Source organism: Stegastes partitus, unplaced genomic scaffold, assembly GCF_000690725.1.
Source record: "Stegastes partitus isolate 25-593 unplaced genomic scaffold, Stegastes_partitus-1.0.2 Scaffold1000, whole genome shotgun sequence".
NCBI lineage: Eukaryota > Metazoa > Chordata > Actinopteri > Pomacentridae > Stegastes > Stegastes partitus.
Window position 1 is genome coordinate 136,123 of NW_007578731.1, and position 11,296 is coordinate 147,418.

Genomic DNA, 11,296 nt, shown 5'->3' on the forward strand with positions numbered 1-11,296 from the left:
TTAGATTTAATTGGGCTGGTTTGCAAATGGTGCACAATGTAAGTAAAATATAACAAAAAAAAAATCTAATGTATTTTTAAAAAATGTATATTTTATTTTAAAAAACAAAATATTTTATGATTACAAATAATATTATGATAAAATTATATTATGAAATGTAATGCACAATACAGTTTATAATAATAAACTTCTATATCACTAGCAGCAGTTCCATATTTATCTAGAAATCCACTGAGCGTAATACGCAACATGCATTAAAGACTTACCAAATGTTAAATTGCACGAATATAAGAAAGAAGACTTTTTTTCCCTGGTTTTTATGATGTCACGTCAGCTCCTTGATATACAACATGACTCATGTGTTAGTGTTTTGAAGTGCAAATGGTGCAAAACTATAAGTTAAACAAATTAATTAAAATTATTTTTTAACTGCACATTTTATTAATACATAAAAAAGATTTTATCGTTATAAATATGAGGTATCAAAAAAGTTTATCTTGTATAAAGTCGCTGCACAATTCAGTTTATTGTATCGATCACATATATATTTAAACCCACAGGAATTATATGATCGTGGTTTTGGTGTTTAGAGCAGATTAAAGTATATTTACTGAAGTTAAAGTTGCAAAATAACAAAGTTTGAGGCAGTAATTTATTTTAAAATGTGAAACTGTAGAGGGTGTAATGCGCCTCCCGGCCGCCGGGTGTCGCTGCCGCTCTTCGCCTGTAAACAGTAAACTGCGTGTGTGTCGCTGCTGCTGCTAATCTGTCAGTTGCTGGCTGTCTCACGGCGGCGGAGTTTAGAAGTCCAATTAATGCAGGTAAGTGCCATAAAAATGAGTAGTGTCGGCTCGTTATGTGGAGGTGTTGCTCCGTCACTGAGAGCTGCTTTGACTTTGGCCGGCAGAGGAAGAGGCGAGAAGAAGACGAGGCACAAGTCTCGAGTTTTCCCGTTCAGGTTAGCTAGCAAAGGTTTGCTAACAGCCGGTGCTTCCTTTATCGGACAGGATCCGACTTGACGCGGCTGTTTCCTGTTTACAGTAGATTTCAGCTGTAGTTTATTTCCTTTTTGTGATTGTTTCCGCTTTATTCGCGTCTGAGTTCCGGATATTCCTTTTCCGCTAATGTGAAAGCAAAGTCTGGAGTCTCGTGTTCAGCGTCCGAAGTTGGAAGTAGTCGCCGGTAGCTGCTAGCTGTGCTGTCTCATTGCTGTTTGTCATTAAGTTGTGTCATTGACTCCTTGTTTTGCTCTTAATTCCTTCAGTCTTTGATCATGAAGAGCTCCAGGGATGCGGTGCAGTCAGCAGCCAGAGAGTTTCTGCAGTTTGTCAACAAAGGGGTGTCTCCATATCACGGTAAAGTCTGAAAAACTGTGATTTTATACCTTAAATTTAGCGAAAGCTGCTTAAAATCACTGACTTCTCTGTGCTGAATGCTGGAAATTCACATTTTAAATACATGTGAATGCACTTAAATGCATGTTCAAGCTTATTTCAATGCATTTTCACTCCTCTGTCAACATATATGCCATGATACTATTGTGGGAAGCATCAGACCAAACTCCATTCAAAAATCTTATAATTTAAAGCCCCTTCGCTTACATCAGAGACACTATTATTCTAATCTTATTCTGTATTATTGTTAAATGTCCAACCAGCTACACAATATAATAAGCCACATGTGTTGAAAACATAAACGCTGCTTTGCTAAAACTGTAAACGTAGAAGGAAAACAAAGACTTTTTGGTTCTATCTTGTGTATTGAAAAGCGAGCTGGAGTTCTGCACCGTGGTGTGTCGACAGGACAGTCATTCGTTTGCGATGTTACACCTGGAGAAATTAGGTGCAAGCAGTGTTTAAATGTCCTGGTATTCTCTGATGAACTCTGCAAAACCCAAACACTACGTTTACTCTGAGGGGAGAGTCAAAAAAGATGCCTGAGAAGTAAAAATAAAAGCAAATAATTGATATTTTTGCTTACAAAAAGATTAAAATGATCATTAATATGACTGACTAACAGACTCAGAGCACATCCTGGTAAATGTAATAGTTTAATAACTTGTTTTTTTGGCCTACAAAACACCCTAAAGCTGATTATTCATTATTAAAAGTCCTGCTGAGATAAGACAGAAGGTTGATAAGAGAGACAGCAATAAGCCGCCGGCCGTTTGGCGTGAGATTCTCTTCTTGAGAAATCAAAGAGACTTGCGTGTGTCAGCGTTAACGAGTGGAGACGCTGATCAGTTCAACAGACGACTTTAAGCCTGAGATAAGATTAACGTGGAGCAGATCTGCGATAGAGACGTCTACCTTTGGCCTCTGACCTCTTGAGAGTCACAAATAGTGTTATTCAGAAATACATGTGTGGTACGAATAAGACGAGAGCAGCTTTTTGATCTGAAATTATTAGTCGATCGGAAAACAAACCTGCGAACGTTGTGGTGGTTCAGAAAATAGTAAAACGACAAAAAAGCTCGACGTCTGAAGGAGTCGCGTGATTGTTGTGGAATAAAATGATTAAAATGCAGCCGTTAAATCATCCTTAAATGTGGTGAAACTTGCTCAACCGGTTTATTCGGTATTTTCCAGTCAGTTCTCAGATTCCTGCTCGGTCTGCGTCGGTCAATCATTTTATTTATGTGTCACTTATAATCGAAGCGACTGAAGAAGGACCACGACTTTAAACGCAGGCTGGGAGGTGAGCGGACGGCAGGACGCACTGAAAACACCCAAAATAAAACCAGATGACTTATAAGATATGTCTGAGAAAACAGACTAGAGAGCAAATCAGCTGATTAAACTTCCATCCTACAAAACCAATACAGAATTAAATATTAATAAGTGGTTCGAGCAGCAGTTCTCAAACTGGGGATAACTTCAGGGGGTCACCAGATCATTTTAGAAAAACAAATAAATAAATAAAGCCTACATTTATCAAATAAATGTGTATTAGGGCTGTAAAAGTTAAAAGTGTTTGCTTCCTCCCACTCCTTTTTTGAACTTGCTAATATCATGATTTGATTATGTGATATAATAATTATTTTTAAAACCCCTTTTAAAAATTTCCTTTGGTTCTAATATCCTTTTCACCTGTTCAAAAGAAAGAAAAAAAATCAACTCATTCAAAAGAAAATGAACGTGTTAATGTGAAGAGATGAATCTGTGGAATTAACACGTTAATCATTAACGCATGAACGCACAAACAACACACTTATTACTCATGATATCATACAAATTCAGACCAGGGGATCATGAACACTAACTCATGTTGTCTTGGGGGTCGTGGCTCAAAAAGTTTGAGAACCGCTGGGTTAAAAATGACAATAAAATGTTGGTGAAAAATTAACTGAATAGCTGTAAAAACAAAAAAAACAAGGATTAAACACGACATAAAAGCAGTTTGAACCGTTTTAAAGTCATGTGGACTTTGAAAAGTGCTCCATAAATAAAGATTATTGCGATATTAAGTCGTTTTAGTGCCACGAAAACTCATAAAAGAGTCGGAAAATCAGTGTAAACGCTTTAAAATTGTCCTGAGTGCGACTAAAAACTTTTTCCGTGGCAGTAACTTAATGCTGAGCTAAAGTTCTTCAGCACTTCGGTGTCACAACCACATAAGTTCATTCTGGTGGAAGCTTGTTCCAGCGTCGGTGACAAATCGCTCCGACTTTCATCAAACCGACAAACAGTCGGACAGATTGACGGTGACTCTTCCTCCTGCAGTGGTCGAAGAATGCAAGCGGCGGCTGCTGGAGGCCGGCTTCGTGGAGCTGAAGGAGACGGAGCAGTGGAGCGTAGCGCCGTCTAACAAGGTGAGCCTGTCCAGACACGACATCCTCGACCCGCCACGCGTGAATCAAACCTGAACAAACTTCTGTGTCTCCAGTACTTTGTGACCAGGAACTTCTCCAGCGTCATCGCCTTCGCCGTGGGCGGGCGCTACCAGCCGGGGAACGGCTTCTCCATGATCGGAGCGCACACCGACAGCCCCTGCCTCCGGGTGAGATTCCGCCCCCTTCACCTGCTCTCACACACACACCTTGGCAGCGCCCCGGATGTGAAGTCGGCTGAGGCGGCCGAGTGAAGTGGCGCTGGTGGTTTTTATGAGCGTGCAGAAGCCGAAAGAAACGCTGTGATGCAAAACCAAACGACAAAAGTACAACATAGACGACAAACATCCGGCTTGTTGGAGCGACAGTCGTCCTCAGATGTATTCACACCCTTCAATTAAAGAAAAGGCTAAATTTACACTCAAATAACCAGAAACTGAACAAAGTAATAATAAATAAAAAATTTGCTAAATTATACTTTAGTGAAATAAGACGTTGCTTTGAATTGTGGTTGAAAAGAATAATTTTAAAAAACTAATTTAGAGCACTACTGATGAGCAGCGATTGGTTCAGAGGGTTCAACTAAATATTAGCTCACGGCTCCATCAGGCTGTTATATGTTATATGTTTTTATATTTCTGTTGAACCACAATCCAAAAACAACGTCATGATGTTCATTACATTTTTATTTATTATTAATTTTGTCGATTTCAACTTGTCTCAGTGGCTGAGCTTATAATAAATCTATCTATCTATCTGTCCGTCCGTCCGTCCGTCCGTCCGTCCGTCCGTCCGTCCATCCATCCATCCATCCATCCATCTATCCATCTATCCATCTATCCATCTATCCATCTATCTATCTATCTATCCTTCTTTTTATTCTTACTCTGTGTAATTGTGTTTTTGACCAATAAAAGCCTTGAATCCTAATAAAAGAAATTTTAAAATCCTGCATTTATATTGGAAAAATATACAAACAGGTGTCCAGATACACGTTCTTAAATTTAAAAACGGATAAAAACGGTTTTAACTGGGCACAAATACTGCAAAACGAATCCAAAAATATAAATATTGGACTGGACTGAGTTGGATAAAACCCCAAAAACTAGCATTATTAGATTATTTAAGCTAAAGCAGGTTTCGCTTAAATAATCCGCTCGAGGAAATAACTAAAAAGTAAAATAGAAATAGCAGCGATTGATCAGTTTGTCTGTTTTCTTTATATTCTGTCACTTTTATCGCTCGCTAAGATCTTTTAAGTTTACCAGTTATCGTCTGCGACTGTCTGCTAACTAAGCAGCTAGCTGTTAGCGTAGCATTGAGAGCAGCTAACTTCCTGGTTTGTTGGTGTTTGGAGACGTTTGGCAGAGAGAGGAGACGGCGTCACACCTGAAGAGTTTATTTAATTCAATAACTGGTCAATAAAAATACAGAAAATCAGAAAAAAAAATCACAAATATCAACCAGGACGACACTGGAAGTTGTTTTCAGGTCACTTTCTATACAGCGTCTTTATTTTCATTATACTTTTATTTTGAAATCCAGTCAGAAACATTTTAGACTTCTACGATTTGCAAACGATGTAAAATCAGGTGTTTGTTTACGGAGTGTTTGTGCTTCCAGGTGAAGCCGCGGTCCAAGAGGACGAAGCAGGGCTGCCTGCAGGTCGGGGTGGAGTGCTACGGCGGCGGCATCTGGAACACCTGGTTCGACCGCGACTTGACCATCGCCGGCCGCGTCATGGTCAAGGTACCGGGACGGAAACACAAACACAACGTCCCTACAACGTTCAGGTTCAGCTGCTGGTGTGGAAGACGGTTTTATAAAACAAGCTCGTTTTAGGAAATACAATTTTAATTTTAAACATCTTGTTTTTTGTTTGTTTGTTTATTAAAACTTATATTATGCGATAGAAATACAAAATTATATATTAATTAATTAATTAATTAATTAGTTAGAAAACAGTTAAAACTATTTTAAAAAGAGCAATTAAAGAAGTCAAAAAAAATAAATAAATGTTTTGGGAAAAACAGCACAAAATACATGGATTCATATTAAAGATTAAGTGTCACATAAAACAATTAAAATATATATATAAAATTGAAATTTGTATTTTAAATATTTAGCAGATGCACCAGTTATTTTTCATGTGACTGGAAGAAAGTAATTCAGCTTTTTTTTTTTTTTTTTTACTGCTGATAGACAAAGCCCAGATTAATTATTTGAGGTATTTTTGGTATTTTTATAAAACAAAAACAAACAGTGAGCGCCGTCAGAATCATGTCTGACTGATGAATGTGCGTTTTTACACCTCGTCAGTCTGTTTGAAGGCACTAGATGGTAAAGACGGGCTGGACGATGAACAGACAGCAAGACAAAATACCAAAAATAAAATGAGGTCATTTGTAAAATGCTCATAAATAAATAAAAACAAAAATACATTAGAAAAAAAATCTTTTAATAAAACTTACAATATACAAATAAAAAATAAAATATTAATAAATGTTAGAAAACAGGTACAATAATTTAGACGAAATAAAAGAGAAAAATATTTTTAAACAACAGCTTAAAGTAAATGTGTAAAAATTTAAAATAAACTTGTTTTTCATGCCGTACAAACTAATTTGGGTTTTAGGTGATGTTTAAAATGCAAATAAAATAATTAAAAACACAAAATGAATTTGAAAAAACATTTTATAAAACGTACAAATACAAAATAAAATATTAATAAATGGTTGGAGAACACTGAAGCTAAAAAAATAAGGAGGAATAAAGACACAAGTATATTTATTTTTAAAAAAGCATAAATGGATTAAAATTCAACAGTTGATTAAAAAATATTTAAAAGCATTTTTAAAAGTTTACTTTAAAAATGTAAATAATCTAAGACAGTAAATAAAAACTGGACTTATTACAGTTATTTTTTAAAAATATTAGATTTTAAAAACTGTAAATAAAGAATAATATTATTATATATATTTTAATGCCACATGAACTGATGTACAATCAGAGAAAGCTCAGATATAGAAGAAGAATTCTGACTTTAAACATCCTACAGTTGTGCTAATTATTATTATTATTATTTCTCTTGTGACTGGAAGAAAATAATAAAAATCTGGATTAAGATCAACTTTTTAATTTTTTATTTTTTTTTTTTAAAGAAACTGACCGTGAGGTTAAACAGAAAGGTGATTGGCTGATTAATGCAAGCAGCCCAGTGTTTCCACCTCGTTATTCTCTTTAGAGCCTCAGATTTCTTTTTTTTCGTACCGCAGACGAGTCCACACACCGTCAGTTAGACCGTAGTGATGCTAACAGTCAGTTTAAGTCTTCAGCAAATAAAGTCTCTCAACGTGACAGAAGTGTGATTCTTGTTCCTGCAGAGCGACGGCCGGCTGGTCCAGCGGCTGGTCCACGTCCCCAGGCCTCTGCTCAGGATCCCTCACCTGGCCATCCACCTGCAGCGCGACATCAACGACTCCTTCGGCCCCAACAAGGAGAACCACCTGTACGTCCCTAGACGCCCAGGTTTGGGGAGTTTAGAAAAGAACGATTGCCAAGTTATTCCAGAGTAACGCCTTCTACGAACTAGAGGACACACGTTTTCTTAAACGACGACCGACAGCTTTTGGTTTCAGGGTTTGCGTGTTTGTGTCTCAGGGTGCCGATCATCGCCACGGCCGTCCAGGAGGAGCTGGAGACGGGATGCTCGTCCTCCGGAGACGCCTCCTCGGCCGTCAGCACGGTAACAAAAACGACAACCCGTGCAGCGTTCGGGTTAAAATCCCAGAATGATTGAGCTCTCAGGAAAATCCGGTCTGTTTTTCTGCCAAACTGTCAAACAAAACATGAATTTTGAGACGAGACTTGTGAGGAATCATTTTGGATTTCGCTGCTTCGAGCTCATTCAATGCTCCTAAAATCTATTTTTTTCAACGGTGAATAATAGATTTACACACAGAATGTCAGATTTAAAACTCGCCGCCCGGGCTTTGTGTGCACTTAAGGAAAGGATAAAAGTTCTTCTGTGCAGCGGGCTCGCCATCACTCAGCTCAGACTCTAAACATTAACTCGTCGTGTGTTTTCCATTAACCTGCAAGCTTTGATTTAATTCAGTTTTTTGGACTCAGGTCGTCAGATGAAGTGATGAAACGATAATCAGGCGTCTTTTCCCCCCTTCAGGCGGAGAAGCACCACCCGGCGCTGGTCAAGGTTCTGTGCAGCGAGCTGGGCGTCGAGCCCGAAGCGCTGCTGGACTTTGAGCTCTGTCTGACCGACACGCAGCCGGCGGTGAGTCTGCAGCTCGTAAACACATCCGGCTGAAGCCCCTGAAGCCGCTCTGAGGTTCATCTGCGGTGCTGAGCCTGTGAAAGGGGCTCAAGTCATGTTTAAAACAAAGTCTGAAGTGACAAGTCGCACTGAAAGGAAAGTCAGAGGAGCTGATTGTGTGTTTAAATGTGATTCACTTGTTTTCTCCGTCCTCTCTGGCTGCAGGCTTTAGGAGGCGTGTACCAGGAGTTCATTTACTCTCCTCGTCTGGACAATCTGCACAGCTGCTACTGCGCCCTGAAGGTCAGATTTCACTTTTATTTGCCCCTCGCCTGTTCATCGTTCAGCTCTTTTCTACCTCAGCATGAAGAGGAAACACGTGCACTGTTGATTCAAACTCAGACACATTTTCGGTTTATTTGCAGCCACTTTTCTTTCCTAAAAAGTGGACGTTTGTCTGGTTGAACATCTGCCTGAACCCTAAAACTGAAATGATTAAATGCAACTTCAGTGTTTTGACTCAAACGAAATCAACTCAACAGCGATTTCTGCCTCTGGCTGAATGTTTTTGTCGTTTCTCGCAAAGCAGATCACGTTCTTTGTAAAGAAACTCTCTTTTAAATGATTATTGGTGTTAATAGTAAGACTTTGTCTCTGTTGTCTCTCAGGGGCTGGTGGACTCGTGCTCTGGAGACTCTCTGGCCAACGATCCCAACATCCGCATGATCACCCTGTACGACAACGAAGAGGTGAGTGTTGATGGAACAAGACGAGCCAGTTTGGGGGAATCGACCTCTGACTTATCGGACGACAAACGTCTCAGGACAGCTTATGCTTACCGTGTTGTGGAAAATAGCAGAAAGCTTTTATCTGGGTTCAAAAAAGCTCAATTTGACGATGAACCTTATTTGTGTCTTCCATTCTTCTGTCAGCTGCTTGTTTTGGGGCTTAAAAACTTAATTAATTACTTTAATTGCAGAAGGATTTCCTGCTTCTCTTCCGTTTTCTGTGAAGTGAATGTTTCTGGAGTCGGAGGTGAAGGAGTCGCTAGTTTCACTGGTGTTGTTTGACGTTTACAGACTAAACGATGAGAAAATATTAATAAAACGCACAGAAATGGCTTCTATGTGTGAAGAAATGTCAGGAAGCAAGATGTAACCGTGCACATTTCCAATATAATCACGGAGCCGCTTTAATTTCTGACGTGGGATTCAATTTCCTGTGATTACACGGTGAGGACGGCGGTGATCGGCACGCCGCTGCCTCAAATATCACATCAGGTTACGGATAAAACGTGAAACTCTGCGACGGAGGAGGGCTAAATAATCCAAAACAAACATCACGTTGATGAAAAAACGAGATAAAACCGCTGTGGTTTCCACTTTCTGAGTGTGTTTCTGTTCTGTAGGTGGGATCAGAGAGCGCCCAGGGAGCTCAGTCCAACCTGACGGAGCTCATCCTCAGCCGCCTCGCCGCCTCCTCCTCCAACCTCACCGCCTTCCAGCAGGCGGCGCCGCGCTCCTTCATGATCAGCGCCGACATGGCTCACGCCGTGCACCCGAACTACCAGTCAGTACCGACGGCGCAGCGCAGCAGGAGGTGTTGAAGGAAGCAGGAAGGATTATGGTTTAAAAAAACATTATTACATTTGATCTGATTGATCTGCAAACGTACGTCCAAACAGAAAAGCTTCTGTCGGATTTAAATGGTGAGAAAGTTGTAAAAGATTCCAGGTAGTCTGTTCCTCCTGCTGCCTAAAGTCATGCATTAATCCTGGAAAGATGCTGGTTGCAGTTTTCTGCACATGAAAGTCAGTCAGACGATAATAAGTTGTTCAGACGATGTGGACAAAGTGTTCAGCCTCAGGTCGTAACTTCACCTCGTTTAATTCATCTTGTTTGACGGTTTCCTCTCAGGGAGAAGCACGAGGAGAACCACCGACCAGCCTTCCACAAGGTGACGACCTTCACTCACTAAATAAGGTTTTTTTTACTCCTGACGTTTGTGTTTATTTTATTTGTGGGTCAGTCCTCCTCGGTTCACCGAACGTCTGATCAGTTTATTTCTATTTAAAGTGGCGAAGATCGAGTGAGTTGATCAGATTTTCAGTTAAATAATCCTAATAATCCATCGTTTTCTTGGCGCCAGCGATGTCTGAAGAGCTGAGAAATAATCTAAGAAGAGTCCTGAGATGTGGCGGATTCACTGATAAGTCCACGTGGTCTTCAGCCTGCTTTAGTAGAATAATACAAACCAGTGGTATGATGGAGCAAGTTGGTCGGAAAGCTTAAATATTTCTGTTTACTCCGGTATCAAACCGTAAAACCTTTATTTTTCACCATAAGAGGCTGATTTGTTCTCTGGTAGAGTTTGGTACCAATCAGAGGAACTTCATGAGAAAAAACAGTTTGAATTATTTGCATTTATGGCCGATGTTTAAACATGAGCAGGTCCAACAGTAGTACCAACTGTTATATCGTGTTGTCACTGGGTTGAAAGAAGAATCATTAGTGCTGAAGCAGATCTGTTTGGATTCATTATAACCTCGTTAGCAAAGAGCAGAAACGTTGTTCTGGGAAAGTTGGAAGCTATTCGGCAAAATGAATAAACACATAAATTTAATGTAAGTGCCTCTGACTGGTACCATCCTCTACTTCTGTAAAACTCCTGTTGGTGCCAATCACAGGAAGACAAATCATTCTGTTTGGGAAAAAAAAAAATAGAAAGGTTGACATTTTGAACCAAGTTTACTCCATCATACAGCTGGTTTGTGTTATTCTACCAAAGCAGGGCTGCACCACTGAAGACCACATGGACTTATCGATGAATCTGCAAAATTTAAGGACTCTAAATGTATTGTTTCTCAAGTTATGGCTCTTCAGACGTTGATCAAAAAGAAAACGGTGCAACAACTGACAAAACATCAGGTTTTACGGTTGTTAGAAAATCGGAATAGAAAAAATGGACGTTGTTTGACCAAGTTTGCTCCATCATACAACTGGTCTGTGTTGTTCTACCAAAGCAGGGTTGCACCATACCGATGAATCTGCAAACTTTTAGGGCTCTAAATACATTATTTCTCATATTATGGCTCTTTAAACATTGATCGACAGATTGGCGCCAAGAAAATGGTGCAAAAATTGCCAAACATCTGGTTTTACGAAAAAAAAATTGGACATTTTTGGACCAAAATTGCA

The 11,296-nt window shown here is 39.5% G+C and overlaps 1 protein-coding gene across 2 annotated transcripts in view; it reads left to right on the plus strand.

Annotated features, from left to right (window-relative positions):
• The first annotated feature begins 750 nt into the window (after nt 1-750).
• The window catches only part of dnpep (aspartyl aminopeptidase), a 15,743-nt gene continuing 5,197 nt past the window's right edge, over nt 751-11,296 (plus strand). The window contains exons 1-12 of one of the 2 annotated variants that reach the window (XM_008294845.1): nt 751-821; nt 1,265-1,355; nt 3,723-3,811; nt 3,886-3,999; nt 5,453-5,578; nt 7,213-7,337; nt 7,490-7,574; nt 8,013-8,120; nt 8,325-8,402; nt 8,768-8,848; nt 9,508-9,668; nt 10,016-10,055. In XM_008294845.1, coding sequence (XP_008293067.1) covers nt 816-821; nt 1,265-1,355; nt 3,723-3,811; nt 3,886-3,999; nt 5,453-5,578; nt 7,213-7,337; nt 7,490-7,574; nt 8,013-8,120; nt 8,325-8,402; nt 8,768-8,848; nt 9,508-9,668; nt 10,016-10,055 — 1,104 coding nt within the window. In that variant the 5' untranslated portion in view covers nt 751-815. Of the gene's footprint in view, nt 822-1,164; nt 1,183-1,264; nt 1,356-3,722; nt 3,812-3,885; nt 4,000-5,452; nt 5,579-7,212; nt 7,338-7,489; nt 7,575-8,012; nt 8,121-8,324; nt 8,403-8,767; nt 8,849-9,507; nt 9,669-10,015; nt 10,056-11,296 lie in introns of those variants that run through there. The other variant, XM_008294846.1, reaches the window with a different exon arrangement.